The sequence below is a fragment of the Odocoileus virginianus genome, chromosome 27 (assembly GCF_023699985.2).
Source record: "Odocoileus virginianus isolate 20LAN1187 ecotype Illinois chromosome 27, Ovbor_1.2, whole genome shotgun sequence".
Taxonomy (NCBI): domain Eukaryota; kingdom Metazoa; phylum Chordata; class Mammalia; order Artiodactyla; family Cervidae; genus Odocoileus; species Odocoileus virginianus.
In genome coordinates this window covers 17,182,865-17,204,460 of record NC_069700.1, presented here as the reverse complement: position 1 = coordinate 17,204,460, position 21,596 = coordinate 17,182,865, and the positions used below count along the sequence as shown (strand labels likewise).

The following is a 21,596-nucleotide window of genomic DNA, read 5'->3' as shown; positions in this document are numbered from 1 at the left end:
TTTCTAAGATTAACTAATAAATTTTGTTATCTGGTAAACTGGTAACAGACTGGAATTTAGTCTATTCTCTGTTAAGAGAACAAAGTTTTCTTAGAATGAAGGTTTCAATAACAGATTATGAACTTCTTTGCATTTAAGTGATTTATATTTGTTTTTAAAACCTTTTGTTACTTTGCTAAACTAAGTAAACATTATTTCAGTTTATGTTACGTGTAGGCAAAGCTCATTCTGCTTCTACAAAAATAAGCCCTCACTGTTAGACCTTTGCTATCCTGATGTCCTTAAACAGGCAACAGTCTATTCCTAAATCAGGGAATTAAAAATGCGTGTCAATAGCTAAAAATCAGAGAGTCAGCGCTATGAGAAATCCAAGACAGCCACATGGCTTTTCCTGGCTCCCTGACAAACCTCATTTTTATTGGATGGGTTAAAGCCTTCCCTGGCTACAGAGTTAATGCCCTCATAATGAAAATATCATGTTTCATTGAATATTAAGTTTTGTTAATTGTTAAACTAAGTTTCTAGTTTTGTTAATTAAGATCTGCTGCTGCTGCTAAGTCGCTTCAGTCGTGTCCGACTCTGTGCGACCCCATAGACGGCAGCCCACCAGGCTCCGCCATCCCTGGGATTCTCCAGGCAAGAACACTGGAGTGGGTTGCCATTTCCTTCTCCAGTGCATGAAAAGTGAAAGTGAAGTCGCTAGTCATGTTTGACTCTTGGCAACCCCATGGACTGCAGCCTACCAGGCTCCTACGTCCATGGGATTTTCCAGGCAAGAGTACTGGAGTGGGGTGCCATGGCCTTCTCCAAATTAAGGTCTAGTGTTTACTAAGACTCACTTCTGAGGTAGTTCCTTGTTGTTATATTGCTAAAAGGTTTAATTAAGTTATTAAAAAAGACACTCTAAGTTTGTTTCTAAAGCTTATCTCAATAACCAGTCTTCAGATAAAGATCAGACACTCCATGATGTACAACCAGGAGATTAACATCAGGCTATAAGTCACTTAACAAATGAAGTCAGATGACCTGGGGTATACTGGGCTATACCTAATGAAAGTTCTTGACTTAAATTCTTGCTTGTACCTTATTAATAACTGCGAGCTATATTACTTTCTATGTCACTTGTTTCAGAAGATTGTTTTTTATGTTACCAAATGTGTAACTGAGCATGTGATAAAATGCTGATATGTAGTTCCATATGAGATCAGTGATTGTAACAAAGTAACTCTAGATACGGGAAGAGGCAACAAGAGGGAATATTTTCCTGGACCAAGAGGCTAGTAAGACAGGTATGGTCCAGAGACTGGCTACTCACAAGGCCTGGTCTAGTAACAGCACATTGAGTGGCCTGTCAATGGAGTCTTTGTTAGACCTGGGAAAGAGCCTTCCCAGGACCGCAGGACACAATGGCCATGAAATGCCCCTAAAGCATGGTCAAATATGTGGTTATGAAGGGACCCTGCTGACTGGAAGTTGTCACTTGCCAGCTGCCTCTACAAAGATTACATTCATGACCACTGCAAGCTGCTGGCCTTCAACATCCCCTGAAAGGAGTTCAGGGTGGAGATCAGAAATAAGGCACTCTGTGCTCTGGACAAAACCCACAAGAACCGGCCTTCAGATAGTTAGATGTTTTCAGGTAAAGATTTTATGAGCCCAAATCCTTGCGTCTTCTCATACCTAGAGAAACACTAATGTCACAAACCAGTGCCTGGTCCTGGTTCTCCTGGCTAGCCCTTGAGCAGCTTTTCTGCTTCTATTAATCTTTGGGCTGCGTACCTCTAACTTTCTTGTTAGGTTTGTTTCTTCTAAAATACAACAAATCTCCCAGTGGTAGTATGACAAGAATATTCCCTGACCAACACCTAGACAATGCTGAAACAAGTCACCTTATCACTCCATGGACTTTCTTCTCCCTCTGAAAATTCATCCTGACAGAGTAGGCAAAGGGAACCCAGAGCCCCATGACACCCCTGTACAGCCTGAAGAAGTCAGAGTGGTCATCGCCCCTTTTCTTTTGAGACTGCTTGGGAAGGGAAATAGGTAGATAGTTAGACATGAGCAGGGTATCAAAGGGGCCAAAGAATTGATCCGAAAAACAGAGAGAGAGAGAGGAACGTGGTGACCCAAGGACGAAAGAGCAGATAAAACCAAGGAGGGTCTTAGAATGCAGGAACTGAAGAACCAGACCCTTAGCATCCTTCCCTCCCGCATGTTGTAACTATAGTGGAACAGTATAACCTGTCTCCCCTCCTACCCCATAGGGAGGAGGTTTCTGCCCTCCTCTTCCCCACCCCGTATACGTGCCTCATCCCATCAGCACATGACCCACAAGACCCCACTCCTTGTACCCTGGGTATAAAAGTGGACTAAGGACCCTGGGTCAACTTCCGTTCTCCCTTGAGCTGGCCCACTGTTCTAACAACGTTTCCCACTCTAATAATCTTTATTTCCCTCTCATTCTGTCTCATATCTGGAAATTCTTTTCCAACCCATGCCTGGACCATGACAACCTAGAGGCTGAAGGAGAAGCCAAGAGGAGCCACTGATTCTGCCTTTAGTGTTCACTCAGGCACAGTGATTGCAAAGAGACACCTGCTGGCTGGATTGGCCCTCTAATAAGTTATATTTTGGCCATACTGTGCCTTCAAATCTAGAATTAGTTACCAACATTTAAAACTTAAGTAGTTGCCCATAGGGGCTTCCCTGGTGACTCAGATGGTAAAGAACCTGCCTGCCAATGCAGGAGACCCAGGTTTAATCCCTGGTCTGGGAAGATCCCCTAGAGAAGGAAATGGCAACCCACTCCAGTACTTTTGCCTTGGGAATCCCATGGACAGAGGAACCTGGCAGGCTACAGCCTATGGGGACATGACTTAGTGACTAAACAACAACGAAGTTGCCCATGGAGTCTGGATGTCTAGCCTGCATTCTCAGAAGGCAGCGGTTCGCTGGAGCTCACAGGGCTGTGGGCAGGCTGGTACTCGCTAGGCTCCACAGTCCTCACCCTATCCTCCCATTACATTCCTCAGATACCCGCCTTCCTCTAGCGCAGGCTAAGAAGTCTGTTAGCTCAGGAGCAGTCTAGGTCAACCTGCTGAGGGAGCACATTGAGACTGGAGGCCACAGTCCAGGCTCAACACCAAGGGCTTCTTTGCTTGGTTTGGTCCCATGGGCAGCTCTCCCTGGGGCAGTGGGCAGGGGAGATGGCAGCCACCACAGGTGCCTGGGATCCTGGCCTCATCCTCCATAGAGATGCAACCAAATGCTCACCCGCATAAACTCCACACTGTTGTCCAAGGGGGTTTCCTGGCGAAAGAGCAGAAGAAAGTTTTCATCCTCAGATAAGAACATGCCGGCAAGCTAAAGAAAAGGGGAGAAATAGCAGTTGTTGACATTGACCAGTGGCACAGAGCAACATATTAGAGGGCAGAAGGGCTTAGAACTCTCAGGATGGTGAGCTCAGCATGCAGTCCTGTGCCCTCAATTGTCATTTTGGATTCATTGATTCTTTCAAGAAGTATTGGGCACTCTTACTAGATATGAAACACTAAGAGTATCTGTTTTCTATGAGCTTACAATCCAAAATCATCATCATTATTTAATAATAAATGTGTTAGTGTTTAAAATGTTCCACACTTTGTCTTAGAAGCTCCAGTGTTAACAGCTACACATATTAGAAACGAAAAATACCAAATAACTTTTTTAGAATTAACAATCACTAATGTTTATTGAGCATTTACTGCAAGCCAGGCACTGTGCTAAGTAAACTGGCATTTTTCTTTAATTTATTTTTGGTTGCTGGGTCTTCATTGCTGTGCAGGCTTTCTCTATTTGCAGTGAGCTGGGGAACTACTCTTCCTGGCAATGTGCAGGCTTATTGCAGTGGCTTCTCTTGTTGTAAAGCACGGGTTGTAAACACGAGGGCTTCAGTAGTTTAGGTGCACAGGCTCAGTTGCCCCATGGCACATGGGATCTTCCTGTGTCCCCTGAATTGGCAGGCAGATTCTTAACCGCTAGACCACCAGGGTTTGGTTTGGTTTTTTAATATATATATATTCTTTATTTGGCTGTGCTGGGTCTTAGTTGTGGCACTCGAGATCTCTCTGCATTGTGGCATGCAAACTCTTAGTAGCAGCATGTGAAATCTAGGCCGCCTGCATGAGGGGTGTGAGGTCTTAGCCACTAGACTTCCAGGGAAGTACCCCAAATAATTTTGATATGTCCTATGAATTTTCCTGTGGGCTTTCCTTGTGGCTCAGACAGCAAAGAATCCACCTGCCAATGCAACCCAGGTTCCATCCCCTGGAGAAGGGAATGGCAACCTACTCCAGTATTCTTGCCTGGAGAATTCCATGGAGGGAGAAGCCTGGTGAGCTGCAGTCCATGGGGTCGCACAGAGTCAGACACGACTGAATGACTAACACACACACATGAATTGTTCTAAATGCTTACAAATGCTAACTTATTTAATCCTAACAATTTATAGGGTGTGTAAGACATCATTATTATTTATTAGTTAAGGAAACCAGGCTGCTCAGAGACAAGGGACATGCCATAATTATGTAGTGAGTGGCAGTGTCAGAACTTTAAGAAAGTGAAGTCGCTCAGTTGTGTCCGACTCTTTGTGACCCCATGGACTCTAGCCTACCAGGCTCCTCCGTCCATGGGATTTTCCAGCAAGAATACTGGAGCGGGTTGCCATTTCCTTCTCCAGGAGATCTTCCCAACCCAGGGACTGAACCCCAGTTCTCTGCTTTGTAGGCAGACACTTTACCATCTGAGCCACCAGGGAAGTCTGTGCTGGAGAGATGCGGTGTATCCAGATGACTTTGGAGCCCCATGGAAAAGCAGGAATGACTGCTTTCTGACTTGGTTCTTGAGTGTAGGCTAAGGTTTATACTCTTTTATATTATACGTGTCTGTATGATAGTTCAAAAGTTGGTTCGCTTGTGATAAATTTAACTGTGTATACTGTGTATATGAACACCAGCTCTATTGATTTACTTCCCTTACTCCCATGAACATAGGTAACATTATCTCCCATAGTGTGATTAGAACACTTGTTTCAGCACATGAGCATGTGTGACTGGGTTCTTTGCCAAATCTAGAATATCTGGCTGGGCTTTCCAGGTGGCACTAGTGGTAAAGAACCTGCCTGCCAGTGCTGGAAAATTGAAAGACATGGGTTCGATCTTGGGTTGGGAAGATCCCCTGGGGAAGGAAATGGCAACCTACTCCGGTATTCTTGCCTGGAGAATCCCATGGACAGAGGAGTTTGGTGGGCTACAGTCCATGGGGTTGCAGTATTAGAGGGTGTTTGAGTGTGTTTTGAGTTCTCAGTTCTCCCTCATAAACCACAGCCATTCATTCTATAATCATTGTTCTCTCGGCGCCTTGTATAATGCCACAGAGTGACTCCAGAGCAAATACTTCAGATGGGTTGTAGGAATAATTCTATATATAGAATTATATTCTATATATATTATATATATATATTCTTATATATATATATTCTCTAGTTGAACGTAAGTCAGTTGAAGGATATATCATGTGAACAACAGCTGTCATATATTGAGTACCTACTACCTGGCAGGCACTGGTGATGTGCTTTTCATTTATCATCTCATTAAATTCTCATGCCAGTCCTTCAGATAAATAGGAATATCCCCCATTTTACTAATGAGAGACAGCACAGTGCAGGATGTGGTAGGCTTTCATGTAGATCCAAATTCTTTCTCTGTCGTCACCTATTATTTGATCTTGGACAATTTAATTGATGCCTCTGTGCCCCAATTTCCTCATTTGTAAAATGTTCAGTTTTTTTGTAATTGTTTAGTTGCTCAGTCGTGTCCAACTCTTTGTGACCCCATGGACTGCAGCACACCAGGCTTCCCTGTCCTTCACTGTCTCTGGAGTTTGCTTAAACTCATGTCCATTGAATTGGTGATGCCATCCAGCCACCTCATAGGATATAATATTTATATCCTGGTGTTTATGTGAAGACTGAAAGTAAGATGAGGCACTATTTGTGAACTGTTTAACAGAGTCCCTGGTACTTATTAAAAATTTAGTCAATGGTAACTGCACTGTGGATGTAGATGATGAACTTGAGGCTCACAGAGATGAAGTCACTGGCCCAAGGTTTCATATTTCACCATGTTGACTTTGTGCTGTTCCTACCCACCCACACAAGGTCAACTGGAACTGAGAACTGCTCTTTAGGACTAAGTGTTTTTTCATATAGAGTGGCACAGGCTGAGAAACCAAATTAAAATGTAATTCACTGGCCCTGATTAGAACCCTCTCTGTCTTCAATTTGTCTGGAATGGCACAGAGGAGCCCTGGGCAAGTCAGGTACATAGATCATCCTCCTGCCTCACTTTGGCTCTTACTTATGACTCCTTTCTCATTTTATTTTGTGCTAAAATATTGAAAATATGTGCGTGAATGCCCATTAGTATCAGACTCTTTGTGAGCCCATGGACTGTAGCCCACCAGGCTCCTCTGTCCATGGAATTCTCCTGGAGTAAGAAGTGGCAACCTGCTCCAGTGTTCTTGCCTGGAAAATTGCATGGAGAGAGGAACCTAGAGGGCAAGAATACTGCAGTGGGTTGCCATTTCCTTCTCTGGGGAATCTTCCTGACCCAGGGATTGAACTCAGATCTCCTGCATTGTCAGGGAGATTCTTTACCTCCTTTAGCTTGCTTACTTTCAACGCTGCTACCAGAAAAGCTGCATTCTGTTTCATATCTCCATCTGCTATCATTGTTCTCTGTTGTTGAATAGTTTAAAAACATCTACTGATTAAGGATTCATTTCAGATACACCATCTAATTTCTATAATTTTTTAAATCTCTGGGGCACTTTGCCAAATGGAGATCATATTTGTCATCTGTATTCCAAGGGCTTTGGAGTCTTTATCTGTGTAATGCTTATAAGCTTGATAAATCCTCTCTAGAAACTCTGATGGATCCTCAGTTTGTCTCCTGAATCTTGTTTAGGCTCTTTTGTCTAGATACCCCACTGGGATTTCTCTCAGATCTTCATATCATAAGATGGTAGTCCTCTGACTCCTTTTTCTCCTGATGCAATAGTATAAACGCTTTTATATATGGAACCTCATCTCTTTTTCCCTGCTCTTTTCCTCTGTCCATGGAATTCTCCATGCAAGAATACTGGAGTGGGTAGTCATTCCCTTTTCCAGGGGATCTTCCCGACCCAGGGATCAAACCCAGGTCTCCTGCATTGTGGGCAGATTCTTTACCATCTGAGCCACCAGGAAAGCCCAAAATGTGTGCTGATGGGCTGATTTTTATGTCACAACTACCTGTAACTGAAGTAACCATAATAGTCAATGAAAAAGCCAGAGGCAGTAGAAGAGACCTTGCTACAACTCTTAATCCTCACAGACTCAGGAGTTTTTAAGGGGCTTTGGGACCAGAATTGTCCTATACTATCAGTTTCTCTACAAATAGTATCAATTATGCCTATTAGCAGGACTCCATGATAGAATGATTAGCATGGGTGTCACAGTTGTTGCCAGGTTCCCAGTTGCTTTAGGAATTGGTAAGAAAGAAAATGGCAAAGTTTTTCACTATTTACCATGTTTCATTCATTGATTATTATCAAATAATTGGGGCTTCCCAGGTGGTGCAGTGGTAAAGAATACACCAGCTAATGCAAAAGGTGCCAGAGACAAGGGTTCGATCCCTGGCTTGGGAAGATCTCCTGGATTAAGAAGTAGCAACCCACTCCAATGTTCTTGGCCTGGAAAAGTCCATGGACAGAGGAACCTGGAAGGCTACAGTTCATGGGGTCAAAAAGAGGTGGACATGACCGAGCAACTGAGCAGGCACACCCACGTAACAAATATTTACTAAGCATCCCTATGCACTGTGCTCTGTTCTGTGGGCAGAAGGATGCAACCATGAACATGTCATTATGAATACTTTGATATTTTTACCTGAAACTTGCAATTATATTTCCATTAATGAAGACATTGCTACTTTTACACAAATTGCAATGCAATTATTGGTTATATAATTTTTTTGCCTTTTAGTGGAAATTTGGTTAACAACTACATTCATAAATATCCAGTTTAGCTTATTCATTTTCTGAGAAGGCAACCTTCTAGTGAACATATATATTTTTTATAAGAAGACATTATCCTTATTATCATAACTTTCTGAAGAAAAATTACTATTTTCATCAATAATATTGACCAAGAATAACAGCATCAAGAGACTAGCTCTTCAGATTTCAGATAATATGTCTAGCAGGCAATTTTGACTATGAAATAAATATCTTATTTTCATAGCAGCTTATTTTTATGTATGGATTCATAACTCTATAGAATGAATCTGCATAGATTCATACCTATAACTTAAACCAGTGCCACTTCTTAGCCATATGATGCTGGATAACTCATTTTCCTCATCAACAACAACAAAAAAAAAGATAATGTTTGATGACCATTTTTGTAGCTACATTACAAAACGTAATATACAATGTACAATATAATACAATAATATACAATACAATATATTACTCTAGAGTAATATGTGTGGAAATTCTAAACTGTGAATCTTTTTGTAACTAGAAGGGAAAATAATCAGGTTAAAAGACAGGCTATGTGAGGCACTGTGTGCTTAATGTGGTTCCTTGCTTTAGTAGGTACTTAGTAAGTGTGGGTTGAGTTGAAGTCAAGACACCAGCTGCCTGTTTTGTTTTCATGATGTTCAGGGGTAGATCTTTCCAGTCTCCCCTGGAAGCTGATGCTGAAATTTAAACTCATTTACTGTCAGTAAGTTTTTCCTTATGTCAAGGTTGAATTTGAACAGGACACTGTGTAAAGAGACAAATATTAGATAAGTAACTGAAAAACCTCCTGCATATCAATTACCCAATTATAAAATAAGTATAAATATTGATTGACCTAAATAAAATGATCTTCTTGTCACTAAGATTGATGAAGAAGGAAAAATGAGTACTTCAAAAGTGTTATCCAACCCAACTGCCTTGCAGAGGGTTCTAATTTCCCAATCAAATATAAAACTTTCTTTATCCTGCAGAGAAAATTGAAGCCCAAGAAGGTATCGTCAAGAAAGGTACAGTCATAAAAGATACCTCTTTCATCCGTATGCAGCCATCTTTAGGGACATCTTGGGCAGCCATAAATTGTTGTTTCATCTTCTGTGCATTTTCTTCTTTTACCACATCCTACAGTGGGGCAAATAAAACCACATTAAAGCCACTTGGATTCCAAGAATGTAGTTAGGATATCAAATATTCAGAGTATACAGCCTGATAATTACATTAGTCTAACCAAGTTACCTAATCATTGAAAGAGATCTCACGAATTGCAGACAAGAGAGAGGTGATGGAGACTTCTTAAATAACCACTAATCAGAATCCTAACTAGGCAGCACAGCTAGTGAGATCCTCAGATATGAATGAAGAGAAACTTTGAGTGTTGACAGAATACATTTGAATATTTTTCTATATTTTTTGTGACAAGAGACTGTGTTGTAATGAACATACAAACTTTCTTCCCAAGAACATTTTGTTCTATGTTTAAGTGAAAATTCCAGCTCTTTGGGGCCTTCCGTTTGCCATACTTTATTCTCTTAATCTTGGACTCTCAAAAAAAAAAAATTAGAAGGGGAAAATATTTAAAGAAGAAACTAAACAAAGTGATCATTGAACTACCAGAGATGTGACATATCCCTTCCTTGTACAGCTTTTTCCACACATTGTTACTTTTCATCAGTGGACTGAAGGGTTATTACAAAGAGAGATGACATGTATAATCAACAGTGGAGGATGAATTTCGATGCAGAGGCTGGGAGTCACAGACACTCCCAAACAGTGCCAGATTTCTAGACTCCAGACTGGATCAGTTACACTAAATTGACTCTCCCTAATACTGTCACACTATTCCTGTCAACTAGTTTCCTCATCTGACACTGCTCTAAGTTCAGAGAGATTAGCCTCTTTAGTCTTGGCACCATAGATTGTGTGGTTGGTTTGTTGTATGGGTGTGTATGTATATGCATCATACAGAGAAATCGTTTAAGAAGGTGGGTCTTCAGTTTGAATTTCAGCTTGGTCTTCTACCTTTAGTTTGAAGGCACAGAACTTGACTTGTCCTGTCAGACCTCTAACCCCAAAGTCCATGACTATCCCTTGAACCTAAAGCAAGAGAATCTAGGGTTCCCTCTGTTGTTATGTCCAGTCAGCACCCACTCCACCCACCTTCTCTGAGACTCTTAAGTCCCAAGAGGGTACTTAGCATCTCTGGAGCATTGAAAGGGTCTCAGCATGTGTTGCACTCTGTACATGAAGAATGTGCACACAGTCGCCAGGAGTGATGCTCTGCAACAGACTAGCTAGATCTAGACCTAGTTCAGAGGCAGTTCTGAGCATTTGAAAAGAAAAAAAGATGGAGGGGCTAGTGGGGTGGGTATAATGAGTAACAAACAACAGCAAGAGTGGCTGATGTTTCCATGAAGTCAGTCCCCTCAGAAGCTGTGAGGAGCAGGTCATTACAAGTTGCTTATTCTCCAAGATTGACTTGCACACAGCTTGCTGTTAAGAAATCTTTAAATTCCTTCTCCCAAGGTCTGTGTGACTCACTAATCAAGGGAGGAAAGTAGCCCTAGTCAGGCATCTGATGAACTGCCTGCCAATGTCTAAACCTCAGAGTGAGCGGCAGCCTGGTCATGGAGGCCTCCCTGTTGGTGGTTCTGGACTCACTGGGGCATCACTGATTAGACGTAGGTGTCACACATGGTGATTCCCTCAGCTGAGAGGAACACGCCCTCTTGTTAAGGATGTACTTAGGGCCAACTCATTTCTCAGCAGGAAAAAAGTCCAGAATTAGGAACAATTTTCTGAATCATGGTTGGTCCAGTAGCATGGAGTGTCCAGTGAAGGTCCCTGTAGCCATATTCCCTGGGGGGATGCCTCTGCATTTTGAAAGGCAACAATGGCAGATGACAGCATTTCTAACTAACAGCTTATCCCCTGGCCCAAAAGCCCTCTCCTTTGCCAGGAGCTGAGGACAGGTGCCTGGGGCTACAGCCGCAGCTCCGCAGGACTGGCCTGATTAGGTCACAGCCCCCTCTCTGACAGGTAATCACTGCCCCTAAAGGGAACAGAGGGTGAAAGGGGATGCAGAGTGACTTAGGGTGCTTTTAAATGCAAAATCCTAAGCAGACCCCAAGTGTACTGAAATACCTAAGAGGTAGGATCCGGGGCTTTGCATATTAACAAATAAATGTAATTCTTAAGCACATCAGAATTTTATTTCCACTAGCCTAAGGACTCTGTGACCTCCAGCCCCTCTGCCTCTGGCTTCAGGAACGCCTGCACGGCACACAGTTGCCCAGGACACTGGCAAGTCATTTGTTGTTTCCTTTGCTCTGAGGACCATGCCTGTCCATGTGTGAGAAGGTGAGGCCCCGGGCCAGATCTGAGGCAGGGGTGAGGTAAGAACCGCCAAGCTATGGGAGATGGCATCTGTCTTCTCCCTCACTAATGAGAACAGTACTTACAAAGCCAGCCAAAGCCCCAGAAGAAGACAGCCGTGTCCTCAGCCTAGAGCAGATCCTAGTGTTTGAGTAGTCCTACCTCTCACCTCGTGACTGAAAATAAGACACTTTCAATTTCAGTACTGAGCGTAATTTCATTTCAGTTTTCAGTATTCAGAAAAGAGAGCAACTTTCCTCTTCCTTAAATCACTAAAGCAAGAAGCTTTCTGAAAGGGTGTGACTTGGGGGGCACTCTCCATCCCCCTTCTGATGTCTATGTCAGAAGCTTTCTCTCTCTGTTTTCTTACTTTAATAAAACTCTGCTACACAAAAGCTCTTGAGTGATCAAGCCCGGTCCCTGGTCTCAAAGATAAATCTTCGGCGATCACAAATCTGACATTGTTCACTGTAAGCTATCATCTTGGGGGCTCGTCCAGGATCTTCAGGACAAGGTAAGAGCACTCGGAGCTCTAGCCTCTCTGCTTTCTCAATATACATGTTTTCTGCTTTACCTGACTAACTCTTCGGCGTGCTTGTGCGAATGAATGACACGCCCTGCGTGAAGCAAGGGATGAGCCCCGCTCTGTGGTTTTACAGTGTCTTGTAATGACTGAAGGCAGCCCCCAAAAGGGGAATCTTGTCAGGGGTTTATACCGACCTGCCAATGCCAAGAGACACCTGCGAGGGGAGCAGCCAAAAGTGGGCAAAGCGTGTGGACTGAACTTTCTTTTTTCGGTCAGCTTTTCCTGGTCTCTTCGGTCATTTCATAATTGCATGGGAAATTGGAACTACTAACCTAATCTGTTGGGTCATAAACTTTCAAGGGACTTGTGATCCATGCTGTTATTATTTGCTTTTACTTTGATCCGTGTATGGAAGCGCTTAGCCTTGCTAGACTAGGCAAGCCTTGCTAGAAAGTTACAAGAGCACGTTTAGGAGCGAGGTGGAGCTCTAACTCCAGGAATGTCTCTCAGGCTAGAGGGTCACTCTCTTGGCCGCCTGCCTCGGGGGCCAGAGTCCTAAAAGTAAGTCTTTGTCATGACTGTGCCTCCGATCTATGCGGGTAGAAGCATTGCTGGTGACCATAAGGTTTTTGAAGACACAGATCAGGAATTGCAAGACCTGGTCAGCTTAGAAGTACAGTGGGCCGCTTCCTTTGGTAGCACTAGCTCTAAGCAGGCCAGAGAAAGCTCTCCAGTAGCTTGTGTCTCAACTCCCTAGATATTCCTTTTGTGGAATCTGTGGGAATGAACTGGAAGGATTGACCCCAGTAGCGTGAGGACAAAATCACTTTTTCCTCGTTGGCCAACCCTCCGCTACATCTTGCTATCACATATACTGGTGTGGCAACACTCAGAAGAGACATCTTGGGTTTTTTGTTCATCTCCTTATAACTCAGTGCTTCTATTGCAGTTAGGACTGTACTCAGAAATGTGCACAGGCACTTGGAAGATGGATGCTCCCCCTAGTAGTCCTAGCTTGGGAAACATTCTGGGAAAGTGACTCTGCTCCACGCTGGGTGGCATCAGAGGAGGAGTGAAAATCAGACAAAGGTCCTAATGGTGAGGAACTGGACATCAGTCTGGGATGCCATCAGGTCTACCCCTGGGGCATCTCCACCCTACCTTGGTGGGAGAATCAGAAAGGATGAGTAACATGCCTGTGTTGGTAAGGGACAGACTAAGTCTGACCAGGGAAGGAAAGCTTTGGTAGAGAATCTGACTACATCCTCACCTAGAGCAAGTTAGGACGCTTCGGTGGAAAAAAGCCACGGCTATGAATGCCGCTTTTTTTCTCTCTTACAGATGGGAGCTGGCAGTTCCAAAACCACTGCTTTAAAATGTGTTTTTTTTTAAATGCTGGTACAAGTTTGATCCCCAGAGTTTAAAAAGTCATGTCTAATCTTCTTCTGTGATACTGAATGGCCACAGTATCCTTTGGAAGACGGGGAATGCTGACCTGTTGAAAGATCTCAGTTATTACTGTTCTACAGTTAGACTGGTTCTGTAGAAAATAAGGGCAGTGCCTTATGTGTTGTTCTTTATCTCTCCGCAAGACATGCCAGACCTGTGTCCTATGGGTACAGATTTGGGTGTGAAACCTTCAGACCCCTCCTGTTCTCTTACTTTGCCCCTTTATCTGGGGCTCCCAACTGAGCATGCTGAGAATCATGAAACCCTTCTAGGAGGGGTTGCCTCAGTCTCAGTAGAATTTCAAAAGGTCCCAATTGTGGTTGAGACTATTTAGAGGATCCAAAAAGTACATAGAAGACTTTACAGGACTAACTTTACTTTATGACCTTACTTGGTGAGATGTAATGTATGTCTTGGGACAGACTCCTGACTCAAAAACTTGAGTTTTGGGGGAAGCTACTACTTTTGGAAAAGGCAGAGGAACTAAAGATCAAATTGCTGACATCCACTGGATCATCAAAAAAGCAAGAGAGTTCAAAAAAAACATCTATTTCTGCTTTATTGACTATGCCAAAGCCTTTGACTGTGTGGATCACAATAAACTGTAGAAAATTCTGAAAGAGATGGGAATACCAGACCACCTGACCTACCTCTTGTGAAACTTATATGCAGGTCAGGAAGCAACAGTTAGAACTGGACATGGAACAACAGACTGGTTCCAAACAGGAAAAGGAGTACGTCAAGGCTGTATATTGTCACCCTGCTTGTTTAACTTATATGCAGAGTATATCATGAGAAATGCTGGGCTGGATGAAGCACAAGCTGGAATCAAGATTGCCAGGAGAAATATCAATAACCTCAGATATGCAGATGACACCACCCTTATGGCAGAAAGTGAAGAGGAACTAAAAAGCCTCTTGATGAAAGTAAAAGAGGAAAGTGAAAAAGTTGGCTTAAAGCTCAACATTCAGAAAACTAAGATCATGGCATCTGGTCCCATCACTTCATGGGAAATAGATGGAGAAACAGTGGAAGCAGTGTCAGACTTTATTTTGGGGGGCTCCAAAATCACTCTAGATGGTGACTGCAGCCATGAAGTTGAAAGACGCTTACTCCTTGGAAGGAAAGTTACGACCAACCTAGACAGCATATTAAAAAGCAGAGACATTACATTGCCAACAAAGGTCCATCTAGTCAAGGCTCTGGTTTTTCCAGTGGTCATGTATGGATGTGAGAGTTGGACTGTGAAGAAAGCTGAGCGCTGAAAAATTGATGTTTTTGAACTGTGGTGTTGGAGAAGACTCTTGAGAGTCCCTTGGACTGCAAGGAGATCCAACCAGTCCATCCTAAAGGAGATTAGTCCTGGGTGTTCATTGGAAGGACTGATGCTGAAGCTGAAACTCCAGTACTTTGGCCACCTCATGCGAAGAGTTGACTCATTGGAAAAGACCCTGATGCTGGGAGGGATTGGGGGTTGACATAGAACAGGGAGAGAAGGAAACTCCTGGTAAATGCCTAGATAGAATCTGGGAGGTTCTCCACAAGTTTACTGATGTTGATCTTGCAAGTACAGAAGGAAGAATGATCTTAAAAGGTAGATTTCCCACTCAGTCAGCTCCAGGTATCTGCCGTAAGTTACAAAAACAGACTTTTGGACCAAATCAGTCTTTAGAAAAGCTGTTACAGCTGGCCCAGACGGCATATTATGGTAGAGAATATGAGGAGGAAAATAAGAGGCAAAAAAGAACCAGGCAAAAGACTGAAGCCCCAACAGTGGCTGTTAGATCTGCTCTGAAACAGCCTGAGGAAAAATGCCCAGAGGAATCCAAGTAAAAAGAGATGGACTTGTTATTACTGTGGAAAGGAGAGGCATCTCAAGCAGGATTGCCCTCAGGCATCTTATCCACCCCCAGCTCCAGGTCTGCAAAGGATCATACTGGAGAAGAGACTGCCCTCCAAGGCGTAGGCCCCAGGGGTCGGACTCTTTTTTTTTTTTTTTTTTTTTATTAGTTGGAGGCTAATTACTTTACATCATTACAGTAGTTTTTGTTATACATTGAAATGAATTAGCCATGGATTTACATGTATTCCCCATCCCAGTCCCCCCTCCCACCTCCCTCTCCACAGGGGTCGGACTCTTAAGACAATCAGGACTGAAGGTGCCCAGGAGGTCCCCACACAAGCTCCTGTCCTAATTACACCTGAGGAACCCGAGGTATTAACTGTGGAGGGCCTATCAGTCTATTTCTTTCGGACATGGGGGCAACTTTTTCTGTGCTCACTGAAGCCCCTGGCCTGCTTTCCTACTTATCCACTACCATAATGGGGCTGTCTGGATGAGCCAAACATTATTATGTCAGTCATCCCTTAAGCAACAACTGGGGCTCTGTGCTGTTCTCTCACCAGTTTCTGTTCATATTGGAGTCTCCCTCGCCCCTTCTGGGGAGGGATATGCTGAGCAAGGTCCAGACCTCTGTTTTCATGAATATGGAGCCTGCTCTTTCTCTCCCATTAATTGAATACAATGTAAATCCTAGACTGTGGTCTGATGGAAAAACTATGGATTGAGCACAAAATGCTGTTCCTGTCATTATCAAGCTCAATGACCCTCACCTGTTCTCACATCAAAGGCAGTATTCACTAAAGCCCAAGGTTAATGAATGGGCAAAATCTTACTGTACTGACTTCTCATGATGTAAATGAAATCTTAAACTTTAAAGTTAAGAGTGACAATGTCTCAGTCTGTAAAGCTGCTGTAACTCAAGGGATGTCAAAAGCTCTAGGAATAGAATATCACACTGTTCCTGGAAACCCCAATCTTCAGAAAAAGTTGAAAAAGCTAATGACATTAAAAGACATCCGTGTAAGCTAAGTCAGGAAACACAAGACAGTTGACTTAAAGTTTTACCCATGGCTTTAACGAGGGCTTGAACTGCCCCTAAGAAGGAGGGACGTCTCTATGACAGACTGTTTCTGTGCACAGATATTGTCATGATCCTGAAGCCTTAAAATTAACTATGTGACTCAGCTTTTAGCTTTTAAACAGACATTATTGGGAGGTTAACATCTGACCCAGCCTTTGAGTCAAACAAGCCACTGTTTGAGCGAGGAACCGAGATGGGCCTGAGAGTCTATTTGGGCTTGCTTCTGCTGACTCCAGAAGTCCTGAGTCTGCCGTTTGACCCTCAAGAAAACGCCTTCCTGTCCTGGGCTCATTCCTAGGCCACATTCCACAATCGACATGATTGCTGGGTCTACGGAGCACTCCTCTCTCATCAATTGAAGACTTCCCATGGTGGGTTTCTCTGCTTTAAGGAAAGGACTTTCTTCAACTCTGTGATGACATCTCACAATCCTAAGATGGACTGGTATCACATATTGTACCTTAACTATGCACATAATGTGACTTTTCATTTTGTTTAGGTTTTAACTTGGTTTAATGACTGTTTTGCCTTACATCTGTAACTATAAAACTGGGTTTGTTTCTAACCATCTGAAAGCTTTTAAGTTACAAATGTTTGTCCAAGCTCCTGCTAGTGCCACAACCTCCTGCAACTATTACTTGGGGCCCCTGGATCAGAGACCCTCAATATGAGGATTAGGAGAATATGTTGCCCAACATTTTAGGGACCACACCCCTCAACAGCAGGAAGAAGTTATGGAATGAGAATGACACCCGTTTCCTGTGGCAACATATTTCTCCTAAAAGAAACAGGGGGAATGAGAGAGTCAATTCCCAGGCAGGTTGATAAGCAGTCTGGGGTCCCCGAGAAGGAGAATGGGGTCTGGGGCTCTTGAAGTGGAGATAGGGATCTGGAATTCTCAAGGAGAAGGAAAGGACAAAAGTTCTTCTCTACATTTCTTTGTCTTGTTCAATATAACAGTGTATCTTGCTCAAGGACATGTTTCTCCTTAACAAGAACCTTTTGACTAATCCTGTCATGTTACAATGTATATTATGGGAGTGGGTCTGGTAAGATCTTTCTGTTGTTAGTTCTAATCTTGTTAATTTAAGGTGTTTGTTGTGGGAGTGGGTCTGAAAAAAGATATATAAGGCCTTGATATGACTAGCTGGTGGGGGGAGCATTCCCCCTTCTGATGTCTATGTCAGAAGCTTTCTCTGTCCCTTTTTTTACTTTGATAAAACTCGGCTACACACACACACACACACACACACACACACACACACACATGCTGTGACTTGTTTTCTCCAAGTCTCTGAGTTTTTTTTTTTTTTTCATCATCCAGTTTATTCTGAGACTTTGAATGGTTTTGCCTTCATCGTTTTGTTTTCCTCTAATACTCCTGTCATGTTTGACAAAGTGGTATCAGAATGGTATCAAAGGTTCTGAAATGCCACAAACCTTTGCTTTTATAGTAGTATGTGTAGTCATTCAGTTGTGTCCAACTCTTGCGACCATGGACTACAGCCTGCCAGGCTCCTCTGTCCATGGGATTTTCCAGGCAAGAATGCTGGAGTGGGTTGCCATTTCCTTCTCCAGGGGATCTTCCCAACCCAGGAATTGAGACTGGGTGTCCTGCTTTGCAGGCAGATTCTTTACCATCTGAGCCAGCAGTAAGCGGGAGCAAAGCAGAAATGAGAGGCAGAGAAATAAGGGAAGGAAAGAGAAAAGGAGAGAAAATTTTGATAAAAGAACTGAAGGACGAAGAGACATGACAGTAAAGAGAAGACAAAAGAGAGGGAGAGAAAGGCACTGTGGGAGCTTGAGAAACAGACTGAAGCCAGAAGGATAAATAGAAAGAGACAGAGACCAATGGAGAGACATATGAGAAATAAAGACCAGAGAGAGGTAAGAGAGATGAGAGACAGATCACAGAGAAAGTCAAGAGATGATGGCAGATGATGGCTGTGAAACACAGAATAAGAAATAGAAATGGACAGAAAAATGAGAGAAACCGAGATGAAGAGATGAAAAAGAGAGCAAGAGCTCTGTGTGGCTGTTGGAGGCAGATGGCAGCCTTGTTTATCTTGAGCTGACTGCCCTCCCTCTGACTCAGAAACACCATCTCGAAGCTGCTTGTTCCCCTCACTGGGCTCCTACATGAAAGTGTCATGCACTCCCGTACTCTTCCATGTAAGCAATTATATCTGAGGATAAGCTATCACCACAATTCATTTTAAATGTTACTGTTTCCAGAGCTGCTTCCCTTACCACCCATCCCCTGATGGAGTCTTTACCAGGGTCTCCCAACCCCACGCTGGTGCGTCTCTGTGTGTGTTTCTCCTCTGCTTTGGTAGAGGGCTTATCAAAAGTTAATCTGCCTCTCTCAAGGCCAGATTTGCCATCAGGGAAGGATATAGATGCTGGATAGATTAGTTCACGTTTATATTTGGGCTCTGAGTATATTATTTATTTTCTGGTTTGCCATTTCATAAGTTTGTAACCTTTTCTAACAATGAATAATGGAAAAAATTATTCTAAATAGTTTGTGGTTTGCTGCCCAAGTAATATCCAATGCACTTAAACCCTCAGCACCTTAACACTTTCAACATCTTTTCCACCTTTTTGAACAAAGTGAGCTACCTTATCTCTAGATTTAAATCCATTAGCAGTGACATAACCAAGGAGACATTCAAAACAGACTTGTTTTAATTTACAGTTGAAATAGTGGATGACAGATGTCACACTAAAAGTCAGTGGCCAGCACATCTAATGCTGCAGTTGAACCTCTTATAAAACCTACCTAAATCCCTCCGTGTTGCTAGGAGAGGGAGAAAAATTACATGCAAGGAAGAAAAGAGGTCAGATGGGATTAATAGGTATTGTACAAATCAACATATGACTTGGATGCTTTTTATAACTCACTGAGAAACAAATTCTTAGTGGCTCAAGTATACTTACATCAACACCCAGTTTTGTCAACATGTGGTAAAAGAAAGCATCAAGCTCCTTCTCGTCTATGTAACCTTTTTCTAAATAGAAAAAGATGTGCATAAATAATAGTCACTTGCATATAATAACATGTGGCATTTAGTAATTAACATTTAACATCTAAATTTGTTTTTGATCTCAAATTTATAAAATCCCCATCGATCTTATTTTTTACAACTCTTAAGTGGCAACATCTATTCTAGAAGACATGGGTTTAAATAGCAAATAATACATTCAAGAGTAAATGCTTTGTGCTGGGGCTCATATAAATATTTGGGAAAGAGCTATTCATTAATTTTAATCCACAAATAGACATGAGTTTTAGAATAAACTCTAACCCAAGGTTTTTGCAGTTTTCAAAAAGTTTAAGAGATGTAAGTATTGAATGTTAGTTTTCAAGGTTAAAACACATGCTTTAGATATTTTCATGTTTCTTTATTAATGAGGGAAAAGCAAATGTTGAATAGTACTTTTCAAATACATTTTTTTGTGGAGTGGGGGTAGTGTCTTTTTGAAATTTGATTTTTTAAAAATTCACCCTCTCTTTAAGAGGCAAGAGGTTACCCAGATAGTCACTGCGTGAAAATGAGCAGATTAGAGTAAAAACAAGTCAGAACTGACTTCAGATACCCGGGTGTCAGTCCCCAAGCCTCTAATATATACAGTGATCTCCATATAAACACACACAGATTGGGAAAGAGTGGTGGGATTCAAGTCTCTCCTCCCACCCTGAACTTTCACAAGATATCTAGATGTACAACTGCAGTCTACCAAACGTCTGTTAGGTATACAGCGTGAGGTTTATTGCATTAACTGCGCTGGAAGACAACTTTTCCCGCAGGGAAGATGTACGGGGAAGGGGGAACTCTAGGTCCTTTCACCAAGACTGAACAGTTGGCTTGCTTTACTCACCCTCCACGTCAAAGCGCAGCCAGACCTGCCAGAAGCCAGCGGCGTCCAAGCGCCCCTGTGTCGGCTCCCGGGCGCTGTCCATGGTACTGACAACGAAGCGCGGGCACCGGCTGGAAAGGAACCCCTAGGGAACTTTGATCAAGCCTCCTTTGCTGTATCGTCTGACACCCTCGCTTACTGCTTTTGCTCTCTGGTTTGCTTTGAGCATCTGTCTCGGGGGCGGGCACGAGGGTAGCTGGCAGGGTGGCTGCTGGCGCCTTGGCGACGCTGTGCAGTGCCCAAGCCCCCACCGCGGACACCGCTCAGAGAAACCAGCTGCTTGGAACCCGCCCTGTTCCTAGTGCGTGGCCCCGCCCCACGTGCTGTCTGTCCTGGGCAGATCCACCCGGGAGTTCTCGTCTGCCTAGTCCTATGGGGAAGTCAGGGAGAAAGCTGTTTCTGGGTGTCCGTGGTTCACTGTCTTTGCCCTTTAACTTGTGTGTCACACTCAGAGAAAGCATCCCCCTTAAGTTTCACTATCTTCCAAACATGTGTCTCAAGTGGTTTTCTAGAGATAGCCCCGCATTTGAAGAGCTGGTGTTTGGACCTGATTTAGAAATGTAGTGTGGGGGTGAGGTGGAGAGAGGGGTGATAGTGGTGGTGGTGATAGATTACCAGTAAGCAAGGAGACCGTCGAAAGGCAATTGCTGAGCTTAGATTGTGTAGGACATGCACATTGCAGAGATAAAGTGCACTATAAAGACTTGGATCTAAATAAAGATTCTACAAGGAACTGTGGTCTAAATCAGGATATTAGGATGTTGAGTGAAGTTCCTACTATGCCATGCTCTTCCAGAAAAAGATTTTCTAGGGGGAGACATGGTGGTCAACTGCAGAATTCTGGGGTAGAAGTTTAGATGATTGTGTCTGGCACCCCAGGGCCAAACACTTAAGACCAAAGACAAAAGCCATTTCAAGGAGCACAGAGCTCTAACAGAATTGTTCAAAACTTGACTGGATGCTTTGTGAAATAGTAAGCTGAGTGACACTGATGGCTTTGGGCCATATGCTTAGAACTTTTTGTTGAGAAATCTTTTGAATGAACCTGTGTAATAAACTTAGACCAAATATAGATCTTTATGACATTCTAACTCTGATGTTAACATTCATTCAAATTTATTTTTTAAAAGCACATGTGCATAAGCCACATAAACTAGTATATTCAAAAAAAAAAAAAAATGACACTCCTGATCAGACAGTTCCAGGTTAGGATTCCAGCTGCAGCTCTTACTAGCTTTGTGACCTGCACCAAAGGATTTCATCTTTCTAAGCATTGGTTTTCTCATCTATAAAATGAGAATTTA

At 42.9% G+C, this 21,596-nt stretch overlaps 2 protein-coding genes across 3 annotated transcripts in view; one reads left to right on the top strand and one right to left on the bottom strand.

The window, feature by feature from the left end:
* SCGN (secretagogin, EF-hand calcium binding protein) overlaps positions 1-20,559 on the bottom strand; it is a 54,492-nt gene extending 33,933 nt beyond the window's left edge. The window contains exons 1-4 of one of the 2 annotated variants that reach the window (XM_070456233.1): positions 20,254-20,559; positions 19,312-19,382; positions 9,130-9,222; positions 3,274-3,309 (exon numbers count right to left, since the gene is read on the bottom strand). In XM_070456233.1, the coding sequence (XP_070312334.1) occupies positions 3,274-3,309; positions 9,130-9,222; positions 19,312-19,382; positions 20,254-20,335 (282 nt within the window). In that variant the 5' untranslated portion in view covers positions 20,336-20,559. Of the gene's footprint in view, positions 1-3,273; positions 3,364-9,129; positions 9,223-19,311; positions 19,383-20,253 lie in introns of both variants that reach the window. The other variant, XM_020916326.2, reaches the window with a different exon arrangement.
* Positions 1-21,596, top strand: part of SLC17A1 (solute carrier family 17 member 1) — a 217,157-nt gene that overhangs the window by 186,806 nt on the left and 8,755 nt on the right. The window lies entirely within an intron of this gene.